At 39.2% G+C, this 19,478-nt stretch overlaps 1 protein-coding gene across 7 annotated transcripts in view; it reads left to right on the top strand.

The window, feature by feature from the left end:
- The window catches only part of mcf2l2 (MCF.2 cell line derived transforming sequence-like 2), a 106,776-nt gene that overhangs the window by 18,237 nt on the left and 69,061 nt on the right, over positions 1 to 19,478 (top strand). For 5 of the 7 annotated variants that reach the window (XM_005940451.2, XM_005940452.3, XM_005940449.3 and 2 more), the window contains exons 2-9: positions 7,152 to 7,235; positions 12,156 to 12,270; positions 12,570 to 12,660; positions 13,155 to 13,274; positions 14,343 to 14,459; positions 16,130 to 16,279; positions 16,842 to 16,966; positions 17,075 to 17,189. In XM_005940451.2, the coding sequence (XP_005940513.1) occupies positions 7,152 to 7,235; positions 12,156 to 12,270; positions 12,570 to 12,660; positions 13,155 to 13,274; positions 14,343 to 14,459; positions 16,130 to 16,279; positions 16,842 to 16,966; positions 17,075 to 17,189 (917 nt within the window). Of the gene's footprint in view, positions 1 to 7,151; positions 7,236 to 12,155; positions 12,271 to 12,569; positions 12,661 to 13,154; positions 13,275 to 14,342; positions 14,512 to 16,071; positions 16,280 to 16,841; positions 16,967 to 17,074; positions 17,190 to 19,478 lie in introns of those variants that run through there. The other 2 variants (XM_005940450.3, XM_042227956.1) reach the window with 2 other exon arrangements.

A 19,478-nucleotide genomic window follows, 5' to 3' on the forward strand; every position in this document is an offset into this window, starting at 1 on the left:
AGGCTCTTATACTTAACCAGATACAGAGTAGGTGTCCTCCTATACCATAAATCAGTAAGAGCAGATATAACCTCTCTCCTGACCTTAAGACGTGTGTGCATGCCAGAGTGCTCTGGGAGGCACACAGAGTCTCCACAGACTGCTAAGGATCAAACCTCTACCAACATGACATTGATGATAAAACTCTAAGCATATATGAGTAAATATTTCTAAGCATAAATGACAATCAACAATATAAACCTAACATTTGGAGAATAGACCCTGTAGCTTTTCAGAAAAAACATTCTTTTCTGTAAATCATAGGTTCAGTGATGCCAAAAAAGTGCTAATGCTTAAGGCATTTTATTTTAAGATTAGAGAAGCTACAAAGTGGTTTTACCTGGAACACTGACAGCTGCAATTCCAGGGCTCCATGGTGCTGTAAGCTCACAGGAAAATCAAAGAGAGTGGAGGAACATAACAGAAAAAAAAATTCCTGGTGAGTTCTAAGAAATACCAAAAACAAGCTGCACACACACTAGATTATTTTATAAACTGACTGTGGCGAGGCTGGCACTACACACTGCAACTTAAGAAAGCACATGCAGGAAGGCTAAACACAAGCGAAACACAAGACTTAATCAATTTGAAAGAATAAAGAGAAATATACAACTAAATCCACATTAATGCCTTTAAAACACCACTTCTCCTTACTACTTTGGCATGCAGCTTATTCCAAGATAATTTTAATGCTTTTATGCATCTCCTCTCTCTTAATGTTGACTCTGGACAATCAATGATCTTGAGGACAGGACTCGATTGAGGTCGGAGCAGAACTGCTTTTTTTTATTGAAGAAGATAGTTTTTGTGACTCTGACAGTTTGGTGTTACTTTTCAGACACCTTCCTGGTAAATGCACAATGGAAAAGAATCTAAAGTTCCTAAAACAACAGTATTCTACAGTAATGTAGACATTATTAAAAAACAAAGCCTGAAGAATTAGAATCTCCTCAGTCTGATTCTTTTGAACTAATAATTATTAAAAGGTGGTGTAGTTATTCTAAAGACATTTTGGAAAGTTAGTATATTCAGTTTGTCCATTACAACATACATTTATGAAACAGGTGCTAAAAGGTGGGTTTGATTCCCAAGTCTCAGGCCAGTATCAAAATATTAATGACTATATTTGGCTATCCATAGGTACTCTAGTCCTTTGTTTCTGAAAGATAGGAGCAGAGTCACTAAACAGCTGTGCTAAGCTGTACTGATCTTTAAGATCTGTAATGGATATAGAAAGAAGAAATGTGAATATCCTCATAGATTCCTCCTGGGAATCTAGCAAAGAGGTGGTTCATTATTATTAGGCAGCCCAACGCATTAATCATAAAAAAGGCGAACATAACAGCACACAACATGGAGTGTGCAAAACGAAACACACATGACTGTGGTGACAATGTGTGAGAGCATGCTGTTTAATCCCTTTCAGAGCAGATGGATTAGGGTCACAGCCTAGGTGTGTATATTCTAGCAGTGTGTGATAGTGTTGGCTCCATATTTTTGTGGCTGTGTGAGAAATTACTGGCCACCTTTTGGGTACACTGAAACTCCTTCACTCAGTGCTGTGATCACTTTCATGTCTTTTTGGTATTTTAACAAGAATTGTTAACATTTAACATAGTTTAGATATGTTAGTGGACAGAAGCCATTTTGTCTGTAATCAAGGCTTTAATGACATGAATTACACTGGACAAGTCCTTTCCAGACAAAGTCAAGCTTGTCTTTTCCTGCTTTGGTAAGACCTCTGGGTCTGTGTGACCATAGCTGACCAAACAAAAGTGCATAGTCAGGGGATCTTACGAAAAAATACTGCTTGGAATGGGGAAATATTTCTAAAACATTTTAGCTAGCAGTGGGATTTACTAGTGACATGTGCAGTGCTCATGATGACCTGGAACTGGATGAGGGGTTAGGAAAATAAATGGATGTTTTATCCATAGACTGTATATGAAAAGTGGAGATAGCTTAAAAAACAGTGAGTTCAGTACAGAAGTGCTTTGGAGCTGCGTTCTTCTACAGGCCAGCAGGGGGCGACTCAGTTTGTTTGCAAAAGAAAGTCTACGGAAAAAACAGGTCCTGTGATCTGTTATATCTTCACTCCGGGTTACTAGTATAACAATGATACTCGGACCACGACGTAACTTGAGGTATTTATTATAACGGCATAACTTAACATGGAGCTAGCCCGAGCGACAGCCTAAAGCTGGTTTCCCATAATGCCTCTGGGCATGACCGCTACGGGTCCTGTTATAACCCAAAATACACAACATGATCCATGCCCTCAGTAAATACTTTCCCGGTGAGTTATGAGATCAGTCCCTAGTTTCACTTCATAGAGAACAAAACATTATGCTCATTTTCTACATTATAGTCCCCATTAAGCTCCACAACAACAATAGTTGGTAGTAGTTACAATTAGTTGGTAGCCCATTACAGTTTAAAAAGCTAATTTTTCAAATGAATAGGCAACGTCCATCCTTTAAACACAGGTTTTGGTTTGATCATTATGCCAGCTCAAATTATAACTCCAGTACTTTCTTACATTGATTATGGTTCATGTTCAGTCTGCCAACCTCAGGACTTTGGTGTCATATCCTTTATCCTGGTTTTGTTGAACAAGACGCTGATGTCACTGTACCTTTACTGTGTTCTTACATACACAGAAGAAAAAAGTACAATAAATACTACATCTATTACATGCACCAGTGGGACTAGATGTAAAAGGGGAGCGTAGATATAACCAAAAATCAAAATTGCTTGGAATATGCCTTGTTGTTTGCACACTGCTAACACCATCTGATCTCCATCAGAGCACTGACAATATATTTTGTTAACTTGCTGCTGGCGCAATGAGGACTTTGTCAAACTGAAAAAATGTCCCACCCTTTGAAGTAGGGCTGTAAGGTTTGCAGCTTTCCTCATGGGGCTATAATTTTGGCCATATTGAACAGGAGCTGCTGCCCAACATAGAAACAGATGCTAGTGAACCATTTAATTGTAGTAGTTCAACATATCTACAGAAAACTTTGTTAGTTCCTGCGTGTTGTTGTCCAAGCTTAATCTCCCAAATTAAGAATTTCACTGGTGCCATTAGAGTTCATTGCGTCCTTATAGGAGTTCCTCCTGCACGTACCCTTTGTCTCCTCAGGACTGCTTCAGTTTCTAAAAACAGCACTTTTCTGTCGAGCCTTGAAGTGGTCATGCATCACATCTGTCTTCACCACTCCTTTCTACTTTGATGTTCCAACAATACAGAACAGTCTCCCTCGTCGGGTGCCTGACCTGGATCTGATTGTATAACACTACTGTTCTGAATGTTCTTAGACAAAATTTCCTATACTTTTTTAAAAAAATTAACCTGATCTTGAAAACTTTGTTTTTTTATTTAAAATGATATTAAACAGTGCAACCACTATATTAAATTTACCACAGGGCAAAAGTTTGCATTGGATGTTTGTTTTATAAAATGTTTTAGAATAGACACTTGTCACAGTGATGGATTGATAGTACACAGTGTTTAGTTTTATGTAGCCAGAGCAGTTTGCACAAGTTGCACAAGTATAGCAAATATTAGATACTCCGAAGACAAGGTTTTGTTTTAAGAAGACATTGTTGTGTGTTCTTAGCAAAATCAACAAAATCTTATAAAACATTTCAGGATGCACTCGTCTGTAACAGAAGCTGAATTTTTAATATCCTTGGTGTGGCAGTAGAATCAGATAGTAACAACAGAGGTACATTGATGATGCCTCCATTAGCGTCCACTACCAGCTGTTATGCTCTTCTGCTTCTGTCCCCACTCCCACTAGCACAAGACCTACCCAAGCATGTTTCAGAGTAATAAAGTGCAGTCAGTGTAAATGCATGTCTTTATTCTCTGTAACAGAGAAAGGCTTGTTCACTGCACAGTGCACTTAGAGCTTTACCCTGCAGGAGAACCATAATAAACATTAAACCAGAGCAGGAATACATATCCTTAAAGCCTCGTCTAAGAATGCTTTGTTCCAGTTCCTTATAAATGTCATATGAACAGCAGTCAGAAATGGATAGCTTTAGAACTGGCTGCTTAGGATGAACATGTGATGTGCAAAGAAAAATGGAGATAAAGGTCCCTAAAGTCAGCCTATTATTATGTGTTCTGCCATGTATGCTTTTGTCTGTCATATAATTACTGTTCCACTGCTGTTTGATCATATTAATGCTGGTCTAAATTATAAGGCTTCAGATTGCTTTAAATGCTTTGCTTCTATGTTTGAATCTTTATTCATCTGAATTCTATTCAGTTTTATTCATATAGTGCAAAATCACAACAGCAGCTGCCTCAAAGTACTTTATATTGTAAAGTAAAAACCGTATAATAATACAAAGCATATGGATCACATTTGTATGACGAATCCCTAATATGGTCATCTCAAACACATACTGTAGCTCTGGCTGAGAGAACAAAAGACCCACCCACATACTCTTTAAGCCTTTGTGAGGGGCTGCTAATTAAAAGACAGTTGGGTTAAGATATGAAATGTTAAAATGGCTTGTTTCAGACTGAGGAACTCAACCAAAACCCAAAATAAGATAAATAACAATTGCTTTGAACTGCAGATCACACAAAGCTCCTACTGTATAGAGACCACAAAAATATGGACTTTTAAGTCTATTTCATAGCAAAGATGTTCAGTAGAGTTGCATATTCTATTTTGGCTCGAACTGATTAATTCTTGGCTCTTTTTGATTCATCACAACATATATTATCTTAATTCTAAATACAATAAAATGTTACACAAAGGGACAATTTTACATCACTGGTAAATATACACTTGGCTGGTACATTTTAGCTACTGGAAACCTTTGTTGGCGAAAAGTCACTTGATGCGTAATTTGTGAGAAAAGTTCTACTTTTTCTACTCAAGATCCACTTTTCTTTTCTTGAGTTGTTGGTAAAAAATCATTCAAGTTCTCTTTGAGTTTGCATATTTTATGTGAAACGTTTTTAGGTTCACATCAGCAATAATACTGGTGTACTAACAGAAATGTATGGGAAAATAGCTCAGTAGCCTAAGGCCCATGTTTGAGCATTCAGCCAGCACCAGTTTAGGGCAGTCAGCTTAAACAGTAAACTGCTTTGATTCAGTTTTTATTGTAAATTGAATTTGGAGTACAGCAGCAATGCCCCTTTCCACTTACACGTCCTAACAAATCCAACAGGTAGAGAAGATTGTCAAAGATACGGAAAATCAAATAACAAAAATCAAACAAAACAGTGTCAAATTATATTATAACACCTTCCTGCCCCCATTTTGTCTGTTTTTTCCTAAATGAATGCAGACAGATACTTTCTTATTAGTCTCTGAACCCCTGACTGATTCTGCTGACCTTTGAAATGGCCAATAATGTTTATGCTACCTGCAATCAATTTTCTCTATAAAACAATGTCTTTAGATTTTTCAACTTTAAAACATATCAGAGGATTTTTGTGCTTCAAGTTCAGAGGTATATACTGATGTTTTATGAAAAAATGTGTGCGTATATTGATACGTGCTTACCTCTCTTCTGTAGGTAAGGTCACAAAGTGTCCAACCTAGGGACTGTACTTTTTATATTAATGAGTGAAATCTGTTGTTGGCCTCAAGGCCTTTCTGTGGTATCTGTTTTGTTTACTTTTTACTTCCTTATTATGCATACCTGTATCTGCAGTTAAACTCAGAAAGCAACTTGTCTGGATGAATGTCATGGATCGCTGTGTGGCAGGCAGGATGAGGACCCAATCGCAAAACTCACAGACTCAGGGGATGAACTCAAAAAGCAGCTTTATTGCTGACAAAGGATGACAGGAAATACAAAACTAAACTGGGAAAAACTAACAAAGCTCACCAAGGAACACAGGGGAATCACACACAGCATGAGGGAGAACGCGACACAGAACTGAGGGAGACGCAGACATAAATACACAGAGGGTTAACGAGGGAAGTGGGAGCACACGGGGAACACAGGTGACACTGATAATCATAACAAGACACGGCAGGAGTGAACACCACACTGGCGGGAGACGGGCAAAGTAAAACAGGAAGTACAGAGGTTCAGACAGGAGGAGAGAGAGCACGGGGAGAACACAGACATAACAGGCTGGGGGAAACATGGAATAAACACAAAGAGAGACAAGGGCTCATGACTACACAGAGGGGCACACAGGGGGTAAGAGTCACGAAGGGAAAACACTTAGGGAACAACACAACAGGGCAACTCAGGAAACATGGCCTAAATAAGGAACAAAATACAAAAATACATGAAAACTAAGAATACTGGGCCAACATGGCCCAGGACCATGACAATGAAATGGTTGAACGTGGCTCACAGTGTGTTTGAAGATGAAAATTATTTCAGTAAGATGACAGATTCAGGACTGGAGTGATAATATCTACCTGTAGAAATGTCTGCTTTCCCTATTTCTCATTGGTACAAATACCCATTAAATTGTTCTGCGACTTACATTGGAGACTCCTGAAGTATTCATAATGCATCATGAAAACCTGGTTAATCAGACTCTGCATGGCATAGATGTATTTTCCTTGTATTGTTTCTAGTTGCCTGCTTCCATTCCACATCACCAAAGAATTACAAATGGAGCTAGGTGCCTGTCTATTCAGAGGATTACTGAGAAGCTTCAGGTGCTCAAGAGTGGTAAAGAACTGCTTGCTAGCCAAGCCTGTCAGGTCTCACCATTGTAATTCTCTAATTGCAGAGCGCTTACGTGAGTTAGCCCTTGCTATTGTCAAACTCATGTCACAGTTGGTAGTTGCAACGGCTACCAGACGTTGCAACTACGCTACCAGACATCCAAATCTTACTGTGGTTTTCTGCAGTGCTCCATGAAATAGCTACTTCATAGCTTTATAACTTTATAACTTTATACTCTAATGTCATTTTGTGTGCTGCACTCTAGCCTGTTTTCTTTGATCTCCGATTAAATGATCAACTGGTCCTATGTGTGGCCTTTTTGATTTTATATTGTAGTATAATATAGTTTTATATCATATGGAGCTGATATATGATATATGATATCTGTAATGTCTTTTCAAAATAGATCCATGGATAATTTACTGTTTTTTGCCTCCTTTCAGATGAGATCATGCAGCAGGACATCAGGCCCCTGCTGGCCGTAGACATCATAGAGCAGCTTCACCGCCAGTTTGCCTCGCTATCTGGTAAGTAACCTGCAATGTTCTATTTGCCCTCATTCCATACCTGAAGTTCATGTTAGGCGGAGGTATTGAAACAAAACTCTGGGTGGGACAACAAATGAGCTGTTAAAAGGAGACAAACAAGGAAAAACAGGAGACACAACAAAAGTAGCAAACACAGGACAGAGTATCTGTTAACTCATGAATACTGCTATAGTACCATAACAGAAACATTAATAATCACACCATTATCATTACTAGCTACATTAAATCCACAGTTCCGTAAGTTTAAGAGAAAAACATTGCACATATTTAGTCTTTTATGGCCATTATGTAACATGGAGCACTAATTAAAGCCTTTTTCATTTTTTACCCCTGACATCCTGTTACAGTACCACTTCTCCCTGTGCCGTCATGCTTACTGTAACTAAAGCTTTGAACCCAAATTGATTTTAATGATTTTGATATTTCAAAAAACCCCAAAAACATTCTCAGCAGTTTTTTAGCTGATGTTCTATTTTTGTGTTTTGTATCACAAGTTATGCAAGTGCCAGAAGAAAGGACTTCATGTGTAACTCAGCTGCTTCACTCTCTCATGACTTTTTATTCTTCACCGAGGAAATCACAAGCAAACGGATAATATGACTTGCTCACTGATTCTATTTGTTGATGTTTTAAAAAAAGAGGAAATCTGCTGGAGTGATATGTAATCATGATTCATTTAATTCCACAAAACACAGCAGTTCACTGGAGGTTTATACATACACAGATCTTCCTGTCCACATGTTTTGGGTTTTCTTTTAATTCCCCCTGGGGATTTGGGGCTTTTGAAAGTTCATTTGGCATTTTCAAATTTGCTATGGCACTGAAACCGTATTCTCTTATTTAACAGTATTATTATATTCTGTCCTGGCATCTAGGTGCAAGTATCTGCTTTCTTGCAAACACACAAAATGGAGCTTGGTCAAAGATAGTGGATGCTATGATCTCTGGGGTTTTTTATGTTGTGCTTAAGTTGGCATTTGAATTCCTTATTTAAGATGTTCTCTGTTTGTTTTTAGGCATCCTGAGCTTTAAATAGAGTTAATTTTGCCTATATTTTCCATTTCACTGTTTCGTTATTGTTGTTACTTCCTGTTTTTATTATGGTAGTTATTTGTCTCCAGCTTTACTGCCCCACTACCTGTCTTGTTGTCCTTGATTACTTTGACCTGCATCTCCTGACTCTTCTGTATCCAGCTCCCTGATTTCCCTTTTGTCCTGACTTCGCAGCACTCTTTTCTCTACCAGCTGACCTACCAGTCTCTTCCTGCCTGTTGCCTATCTATTTTGTGGTTAAGCTTTTGATCAGTCAAACTAAAGGCTTGCCTTTTTTTATTCAATTTACATGGAAGTCTGTATTTAGCTCCTCATCTTGCAATTTATGACATGACTGGAAATCTTTATTCCGGAGTTATCTGCTAGTATAGAATAGTCATTTTTGTCTGTTTTGTTTTTAGGGTCCATTTTAATAAATATTAATTAATTTGATATAAAATTAATTTTAAGTAAGTAAAATTGTGCTAGCAATGCTACAACTGAGCTGCACATAACATGTTGTGTAATACTGATTTATTAATTCAAGATTTCATCCAACACACATCTTCCAGGGAACTGCTTCCTCCAGTTCTTTATAGGCTTCAGATAATAACATCTCAGGGAAATTGGCTGCAATAAAGATAAAGTCATAGCACAAAGAATTGTGTAAAAACTCGAGCCAATAAAAAACCAAGAATGAGTAGACCACCAGACACTTTCAAATTCTAAAATGTAATATACACATTAATGTTGTATCACCTTTTAAACTGAGAGCTCCATACGTGACATAAGAAACATGAGAAAACATAAGCATTTTGTTTGCTTTTTGATTTCTTAAAAAAATATTTGAACATTTTTTACAGCAACTTAAAGTTCAATTTGAAGCCTTAAAACATTTAAGTGCTATATGTTTCTTTGTTTCTTTGTGTTATTGAAAAGCTTTTCATTTGAGGAAGTATGGATTTGAACTTTGTTGCTGAGACTATTGATGAGGAGAACATTAGTGGATGAGCAACTCTTAAAATGAGTTACACTAAAAGTAATATGCCATACCTTTAAAATATTGAATTCAATTCTTTTTCTTTGTTTTTTTTAGTCTAATTGGCACAAACACCTAGTTGTGCAGTCTGCTGTTACAAACTCTTATGAAATAATTAACAAGAGTTGTTCTAAAGAGCTCACCAAAAGCTTTTAGAAGTCATAATAACTCACCCATGAAGTGGTGGACCATATTAATCTACAGAGAAGTGTTACAGAGATACATAGTGTGAAAAAGTCACAGACATCCTAAATTCAGTAAATGCAAAGATTCGAACCTCCTCTGGTATTAGCATCAGCACAAAAACTGCCACCAGAAGCTTCTTGGCATAGGTTTGCATGGCCAATCAGATTCTGTAGGTGTAATGCGTAGGTGGTTCACTACATGTATTTGCACATCATAGCTCACAATGATAAGCCAATGCGACCAGTTATTAACTAGCATGGAGCTGGTGGAGCATTGCTTTTAGCATCCCAGCATTCACACTTGGTGCCCTCAGACTTTTCCAGATGTGCTGTTAGTGGTGACACAGCAGTCTGTGTGGTTCTCCAGGGATGCCTCTCATTCCTTCTCTCAGTCGTCTCACCAAACAGCCAAAATAACTGTTTCCAAAAGTTCCTCTCTCAGCATTACTTGCCTTTAGAATTACATAAGGGTAACACAAGTCTGGTTCATAGTCCTCACCACATGTGTGTGCCTACTGTGAGTGTGTGTGCCTTCTCAGTAGGATCCAGGTTTAAACGCTATGATCATTTGGTTTGCTATTTTTGTCTCTCTGTATACACATTTTATATATACATGAACTGGAACCAGTGAGGGTTTCCTTTTGCCAGAGACCAGTTAGGAAGTATACCAAACAATTTCATGCCTCTTTTCTTAGAGTTTTTATGATTTTGTTTTCCCTCATGGACAGCTGCAGGATTTGTTGCTTTCTTTTGATTCTCCTTAAAAAGTAAAGGGGAAACACATCACTGAGTGGTCAGTGTAAAACCCGTCACTTTTTCTGGGTTAGATGACCTTTGCACTACTAGCAGCAGGCAAGGAGTTGCAAGCAGGAAATTGGAAACATGCACATTTCACTTACTTTTACGGCAGTAACTTTATTAGGGAGAATTAACAGAGTCTTTTATGTTCTTAGAGAGGAAAATGTATATTTTTGTGGAGTGTAAAAGGTTTTCAAAATAGTGTTTCCTTCTTTCTACAAGTTTCAGAAAGTTGATATGACTATATCTGGCAGACATAAAGCATTATTTGAGTCATTTTAATTTAATTTACACTACTGGAGCTCTGTTTTGGTTGGTTCTCCTTTGTGGGAAATATGGGTTCTATAACATCTCATAATGTTTTGGGATTTAACTAATAACACTGCAGCACTTACCTGCCTTGCCTAACAGATGTTTTTTAAATGCCAGTATCACAGATGTCAGACCATGACTCCCACTTTCTTCCCCTCCTGCAACGTGTTGAGTATAAACTTTCCATTCTCAGCAAGTTAGTTACATGTTTGTGGTTGAGAGATGCTGGTCAGACAAAATTCTAAACCAACAAAAATATCCTCAGATGTGCTGATTCAAGGTTATGCACAGCCCTTTAATGTCTGTATGAATGTCTGTAACTTTTAGCATTACAAACACTGTTAGTTTTTTTCTCAAGTAGCATGCCGTAGCAATGTTTTATTTGTCAAGCCAGCAGATTTATGGCTCATGCTCACCATCTAGTGACATTTCGAGAGATGTGCAAGTATTGGATTTTTCCAATCTGTATCTGCAACTAGAAGTGTCAAGACTACTGGTTGCACACTGGCTCCTTGTAGGGCCCTTTTATAGATCTGCAAAGGTAAAGCATACTGATGATCAAATATAGTAAGCCACAAAAGCCTTGATTACGAGACAGAATTAACAATGAGAACAAACAAGTTTGAACATACGACTGGTATTTTTAGACTTGTGTTTTGCTTAGCATTTACATTAGCCAGTTTAAGTTTATGAAATAATCATGGTTTGAGTTCAATAATTTCTTTCAAATCTTGAAACATTATTTAGATTATGGTTTAATGGTGTTTATTTCAGGTACATCTACAAAGTGTTGCAGACATTGAACAATGACACTAGAGGGTTATCCGCTGTAGTGAAATGTGACATGAAGAACATTAATTCATAGTTATATTGTGCTTTCTAGTCTTACTGACTACTCAAAGCACTTTTTTCACAATACAAGCCACATTCAAATCTCAAGAAGACTGAAGCACACAGCCTCATCCACAGCAAGGACCAGTAATTCATGAGTCAAGTATAAGACTACCCTGAGGTCTTATACTTGACTCATTGAACAGTTTGGTCTTCTTACAGTTGGCAATGAAGACAAAAAGAGTGAAAACAGTAAAACCAAATCTGTGAGAAGTGTAAATAAAATGTTATGGTTGGACATATACTAAGAACACAATGTAGTTTAACTTTAATTGAGAGCCTAAAGGAACAAACATAGTACTGAGGTGTTAGAGTTGGGGTGTTCCTCTACCATTTTACATTTAGTAGAACCACATTCCCAAAAGTCATTGCCCATTCCCCATGTCGCTAATTTCATCTGGGTGCCTGTAATACGATTCCTACTGGGAAAACAAAACAATTTCATATATTCTGATTTAAATGGTGTCTTAACTTTCATTTCAGATATCTTAAATGAAACACAATTTCATACAGCTGTGATGGAGGTTTTACAGATGTCCGCATTTAAACTTAAAGGGAATCCTTTAAGTTATCAAATGATAAAATGTCTTGCAATACAGTTACTGCAGTTATTGATTTGGGTTTATTTTTTCTGTGCTATAGGAGGGCGAGGGAAAGATGGTGCCCCCATCATCACTTTCCCAGAGTGCTCAGGCTTTAGCGAAGTGCCAGAGGAAGATTTCCTCAATGTAGTTACTTACCTGACCAGCATCCCCAGGTATGTATACTCACACACAATTAAAACTAATAACGAGAAAGATCATAAAGATAAAATTCCATTTGATTCAAAACTATCCCCACAGGATCACATTTGATCCTGGGTGCTTAAACGTCTTCACTGCTTCATCTCAACAGTAATATCATAAGGCTTTCTGGAAATTATGCTTAGTGGTGTACTAATTGTGTATTCCTTGAAATGTGGACAATTCTTGAGTTCTGTATTTTCCGGAGCCTGAAACCTTTGGGAATTTGATTAGCATGGCCTATAACTTTAAATTGTTTTCCTCCTCTCTCCAGCCTGGATGCTGCAAGCATTGGCTTCATTATCATCATCGACCGGCGGAAGGACAAATGGAGCTCAGTAAAGGCCTCTCTATCCAGGATCGCTGTAAGTTCAGTGAGATACTTAAATCACCATAGAAATATATACAAGGACCTTTTTAAAATGTTTCTTTTAACTCTTTATGTTTCCTACACAGGTGTAACAACCCTGTGAAAGCCTCATTTTCTTTTGGGCCCTTACCGTCACATTGTACCAGAGCAATGGATGGATCACAAACACATTCATTGTAGAATTCCTCATTTAACAATCAATTTCAATGCAATGGCTTGTAGTACACACCTATATCACAGCAAGAGTGCCTCTAGAATAAATCTCTTCACTCCTTCCTATTTTAAACACCATTTTTACTATCAGGCTCAGTGAGCTTGAACTAAAATGGGCAGATCTTTCACAACATGCTTCTGTAACAAACTAATTATGACCTGCAATAGTTTTATACCAGAAGAATATATTTTAGCTTGTTACAAGCAACTTACAGATAACCATGAGAATGAAAAGATGCAATATCTTATTTTAAGTTCATTTGTTATATTTTCCAGGGGGCATTCCCAGGAAATCTTCAGTTGGTGTTGGTGCTGAGGCCATCCAGGTTCTTCCAGAAGCATATAGCAGATATTGGGATCAAACTACACAAGGATGACTTCAAAATGAAGGTACCGGTAAGCATGCAGGTGTTTTATTCTGAGCCAGGGTATGGTTCTGAAACAGACACCTAAAAGAGAGACAAAAAGTATTCCCCATGATAATAGTTAGCTTTTTTGATATACTGAAAGAGAAAACATGTCATCCAAACACACAGAGATGCTATGCTTTAACACCACGAGGGATTTTTTTTCCATAGAACAATTCCTTAAATTGCATAAGGTGTGATTTTTTTTTTTTATCACAGCACAATTAAACCTAACATTTCAATAGCAAAGTAAGAAAAGCATCAAGCATGCACCACCCACCCATCCATCCATCCATCCATCCAACCATCCAACCATAACTCCATCCATCTATCAGGAAAACTACACTTTCCTCTCCCTGGCCACTTTCTCCAGTGTTTCCTGGAGGACTCCAAGCTTGCTGAGAGATGTTATGTCTCTTTTGTAGGTGTTAAACATAACTATAGCTTTTTATCCTTTGATGGGCATGTCAGTGGTATCAAAAAGATATAAAATACTGACAAAGACAGACACAGTGGATCAGTTGTCAGAGTTGTGTAACATAACCAGGTCTTCCTCAATCCACTGTTTTGTTAAGATAAACACTGTGTCACATTTTTGAGGGACTGAGCAACAGTGAGCAAAGAGGTTTGGTAGGAAAGGAAGAATGGCTGCTTTGACAGGAAAATCACACAACAGGAAAATTGCATTTATTTTTTGTGAGGGAAATCGTTTCATCATAGATCTTAGGTTTTAGCTAAACAAGATAAATAAATTATTCATGAATACAAATTTTGATACTTATTTTCAAGTCAACATCTACAAATGCATCTCATTTTTAAAAATTGTGTATGCAAATGTAGTAATAAAAACAATAACCCCTTACTTATATGGTGCCTTTCAAAGCAAAGTTTTGAAAGGTACAAAGTGTATGTCTTGTAAACCAAAATGTTTGATTTCCTATTTAGTAACTTACCAGGCAACGCTTCCCATCTTGCAACAACATTGACTATGAGAAGTTGTTCTACCAATTTTACTTAATAATAATGGAGCACGTAAAGCAATGCACTGTGTTTGCAGATCGTGATGCTGAACTCGCTGTCTGACCTACATGGCTATGTGGATAAAAGCCAGCTGACCCGAGAGTTAGGAGGAAACCTGGAATACTGTCACAGTCAGTGGATACACCACCGAACAGTGAGCACTGACTTACTGTAGCATTCAATACCAGATTTGACATTATAGCAGGTGTACAGGGAGTGCAGAATTATTAGGCAAGTTGTATTTTTGAGGAATAATTTTATTATTGAACAACAACCATGTTCTCAATGAACCCAAAAAACTCATTAATATCAAAGCTGAATGTTTTTGGAATAGTTTTATTGTTTTTAGTTTTAGCTATTTTAGGGGGATATCTGTGTGTGCAGGTGACTATTACTGTGCATAATTATTAGGCAACTTAACAAAAAACAAATATATACCCATTTCAATTATTTATTTTTACCAGTGAAACCAATATAACATCTCCACATTCACAAATATACATTTCTGACATTCAAAAACAAAACAAAAACAAATCAGCGACCAATATAGCCACCTTTCTTTGCAAGGACACTCAAAAGCCTGCCATCCATGGATTCTGTCAGTGTTTTGATCTGTTCACCATCAACATTGCGTGCAGCAGCAACCACAGCCTCCCAGACACTGTTCAGAGAGGTGTACTGTTTTCCCTCCTTGTAAATCTCACATTTGATGATGGACCACAGGTTCTCAATGGGGTTCAGATCAGGTGAACAAGGAGGCCATGTCATTAGTTTTTCTTCTTTTATACCCTTTCTTGCCAGCCACGCTGTGGAGTACTTGGACGCGTGTGATGGAGCATTGTCCTGCATGAAAATCATGTTTTTCTTGAAGGATGCAGACTTCTTCCTGTACCACTGCTTGAAGAAGGTGTCTTCCAGAAACTGGCAGTAGGACTGGGAGTTGAGCTTGACTCCATCCTCAACCCGAAAAGGCCCCACAAGCTCATCTTTGATGATACCAGCCCAAACCAGTACTCCACCTCCACCTTGCTGGCGTCTGAGTCGGACTGGAGCTCTCTGCCCTTTACCAATCCAGCCACGGGCCCATCCATCTGGCCCATCAAGACTCACTCTCATTTCATCAGTCCATAAAACCTTAGAAAAACAGTCTTGAGATATTTCTTGGCCCAGTCTTGACGTTTCAGCTTGTGTGTCTTGTTCAGTGGTGGTCGTCTTTCAGCCTTTCTTACCTTGGCCATGTCTCTGAGTATTGCACACCTTGTGCTTTTGGGCACTCCAGTGATGTTGCAGCTCTGAAATATGGCCAAACTGGTGGCAAGTGGCATCTTGGCAGCTGCACGCTTGACTTTTCTCAGTTCATGGGCAGTTATTTTGCGCCTTGGTTTTTCCACACGCTTCTTGCGACCCTGTTGACTATTTTGAATGAAACGCTTGATTGTTCGATGATCACGCTTCAGAAGCTTTGCAATTTTGAGACTGCTGCATCCCTCTGCAAGATATCTCACTATTTTTGACTTTTCTGAGCCTGTCAAGTCCTTCTTTTGACCCATTTTGCCAAAGGAAAGGAAGTTGCCTAATAATTATGCACACCTGATATAGGGTGTTGATGTCATTAGACCACACCCCTTCTCATTACAGAGATGCACATCACCTAATATGCTTAATTGGTAGTAGGCTTTCGAGCCTATACAGCTTGGAGTAAGACAACATGCATGAAGAGGATGATGTGGACAAAATACTCATTTGCCTAATAATTCTGCACTCCCTGTATGGTGAGCTAGATTAGAGGACATTGCAGAGTAACATGTGAGTCTGTTTCCATAGGCCATAGAAAATTTTGCCATGACAGTGAAAACCACAGCCCAGATGTTACAGAAGTTCGGAACAGACCTAGCAGAGACAGAGCTGCCCAATGACGTTCAGTGCACCAAAGACCTCCTTACAGCACACACCGACAAACACAATAATCTCAAGGTAATGTGGTGCATTAAATATGCTAGGACACACACACACATATTAACATGAGACAAAGCAAGTATTTTTACACTAGTATATCTGGTTAGCACTGGTGCCTCACAGCAAGAAAGTCTTGAGTTCAATTCCACCATCACGCCATGGTCTTTCTGTGTGGAGTTTGCATGTTCTCCCGGGTTCTCCGGCTTCCTCCCACAGTCCAAAGACATGCAGTTAGTGGGGTTAGGTTAACTGGAAACACTAAATTGCCCGTAAGTGTGAATGCAGGAGTAAATGTGAGTGCAATTTGCTGTTAGCCCTGCAACAGACTGGCGACCTGTCTAGGCTGTACTCTGCCTCTCGCTCTAAGACAGCTGGGATAGGCTCCAGCCTTGGAATATTCTACGTGACTGACTTGACCTACTTCAAATATCAGTTTTAAATGCAAAAGTGTAGATGTCTTTAATCATCTACTACATGTACTTGGATATTTCTGCTGAAATAGGAACTTGCACAGATTTACAAAAGTTTCTCTATGATATTAATGTTCTGTGATATTAATGCTTCTGTTTCTGTGAATCAGGATGAACTGAGGCTAGCTGTGAAGCAAGGCACCACCTTGTATAGTTGTATAAAAGATCAGTCAGCCAAGTCAGAGGATCATGAACTCAACCCTGATGAGATGGAAAACCAAACTACTGTGGAAAGGTAACAAACAACAAAGACTCCTTTATAGATGTCATGCACACTGTATATTGTTATGTATTTTGAGCAATTATGTACCAATTCTCATTACATTTGTAATCTGTGTTTTAGGCTTTTGGCCCAGCTAGATGAGACAGAAAATGCCTTTGAACAGTTCTGGAGCAAACACCATCTGAAACTGGAGCAGTGCCTACAGTTGCGTCACTTTGAGCAGGACTTTAGAGAGGTAAAGTATGCCATTGCCATGCAGCCTTTGGTTTTTCATGTGAGGTACTGCAAGTAGACCAGTGGAAAGGGCAATGTTCGCATCTTCACATATTACAATGAGTGTATGTCCTCTACATTTCTAAAAATGTTTTTTTTAATATCACATTTTTATGAACCAACTTGATCTTGGGATAATTTAATGCAGAGAGAACAGGGATGAGTGAATATTTCATTTTTACAAATAATGTTTTGCAGAGGTGGCCCCTTGCTGTGTGTGTTCCCTCCGCTCTCTCCCCACCGATGCGTACACTGTCCGGTCTCGTGGTGTTCGCTGTGTCGAATCTAGCGTAGAATACGTTTAGATCCTCACACAGAGGCCGTGGTGTGCTGATTTTCCCCTCTTTAGTCTGTGAATGTGTTTAGTCCCTGGCACATTCTCCCACGATTGTGAAATTGCTGTTCCACTTTGTCCCTGTACTCCCATTTGGCTGCTTTAATGAGTTGGTAATTTGCGTGTTTGTAGTCCGATGTGTTTGCGGAGGCAAAAGCAGTGTTCCCTGCCGCCAGTGCAGTGCAAACATCACTCTTAATCCACGGTTTTTGATTTGGGTAGACTTTTAACTGTTCTGGGTGGGACGACATCTTCCACGCATTTTCTGATAAATCCGTAGACTGAGTTTGTGTCCTCATTGATGTCGTCAGCAGCCATGTGAAACATTCCCCAGTCCGCGTTATCAAAACAGTCCCACAACATGGACTTTGATTGGTCCGACCAACAGTATAAACGCCGCCTCTGGGTGTGCGGTTTCCTTACTGCTAATCGCGCTGTACAGTTCTCTGCTTGTTCGATCAGTGTCGGCTTGTGGGGGGATGTAAACAGCCATAATAATGACTGCTGTAAATGCTCTCTGTAGCCAGAATGGCCAGCACTTAATCATCAGGTACTCCAGGTCCAGTGAGCAGAAGGAGTTAACCGGGTGCACGTTGGGACAGTCACATCAGCTGTTGTTGATGCACACACCACCGCCTCTGCCTTTCTCAGTTTGCTCCTGTGACCAATGCGCTGCCCGGAACCCCGGTAGTTGTATGGCGGAGTCCGATAGCCAGGTTTCTGTGAGGAAGATCACGCAGCAATCCCGCATCTCTCACTGGAATGAGATCCGTGTCCGAAATTCGCACTGCTTGGTCTCCAGAAACTGCACAATAGCCTGTAATAAACTGGAGAGCGGTGGTCTGTTAGTGCACCATCTCAGTCGAACCAGAACGTCGGATCTTCTGCGTCGGCGTTTGCGGCCTCCTCCACGGGGCCAGAACAAAGGTGTCTCAGGCAAGATGAATGGGGGGTTGCAAACTTGAACTCAGGTAAACGATAAGAAAATTCAGCTCTCAGGCCCCCTCCTTGATTCAGAGATGGTCTTTCCCTTTTCACGTAAATGGCCTCCTTGACTCCACGCTCAAACCAGCGTTCCTCCCTGTCCAGGATGTGTACATCCTCATCCTTGAAACAGCGTCAACTGGCCTGTAGGTGTAAATAGACTGCAGAGTCCTGGCCTGACGAGGCAGCTCTTCTGTGTTGTGCTAAAGGGTACATCTTTCGCCATCTTACAATGCTGTGATTGCAGCCATTCCCCAACTCTCTGTGAATGGTACTCATGGCCATTGATCAGTGAGCTTTGATCAGTGGGTTTTGGTCAGTGGTTGTTGATCAATGGTCATGAGAATTTGCATAATTAAGATTAAGGAACTGACCTCCCAGCTCATTGTTCCTTCAGGTTCAGTCATTATGCAAATGTACTGTTTATAAGATTGGGGAAACCTGCAGTCAGCTGAGACTGAAGAAGTGACTTAGATGAGTGACGAAACGTTTCTCCCACAAAACGCTACGTCCATTTAGTTCCTTTTATTCGGTAACTAGCCAGAAAGTAAAAAGCAAGAATGCAGTGAATGAGTGAGCGGAGATGAAAAACTATGGGGACAGCAGGGCAGATACCAGTTTCTTTGGTCACAGCTTACATCACTGGCACGTCTCCAACCTCCTAATAAAATAGAACTGTTATTCTCAGCAGTCATCACAGCTTCTTCTGGTGTAAAGCCAAAGACACCTTTTGCATAATGATAAAATCCAAGTGCCTTCAGAGGGCTATGCATATACATTCATAATACAGAGACAGACATCACTTACTGCTATCAGTCAACATGATTAAACTAAAGGCCTTCTATTTTTATGTTTTAGATTAATTAAACACACGAAAACAGCAACAATAAAGGGAAATATTAACACCATGTGCCCCAAAACCTTAATACCCCC

The sequence above is a fragment of the Haplochromis burtoni genome, unplaced genomic scaffold (assembly GCF_018398535.1).
Source record: "Haplochromis burtoni strain Fernald_Lab_line unplaced genomic scaffold, NCSU_Asbu1 Contig_292, whole genome shotgun sequence".
NCBI classification, from domain to species: domain Eukaryota; kingdom Metazoa; phylum Chordata; class Actinopteri; order Cichliformes; family Cichlidae; genus Haplochromis; species Haplochromis burtoni.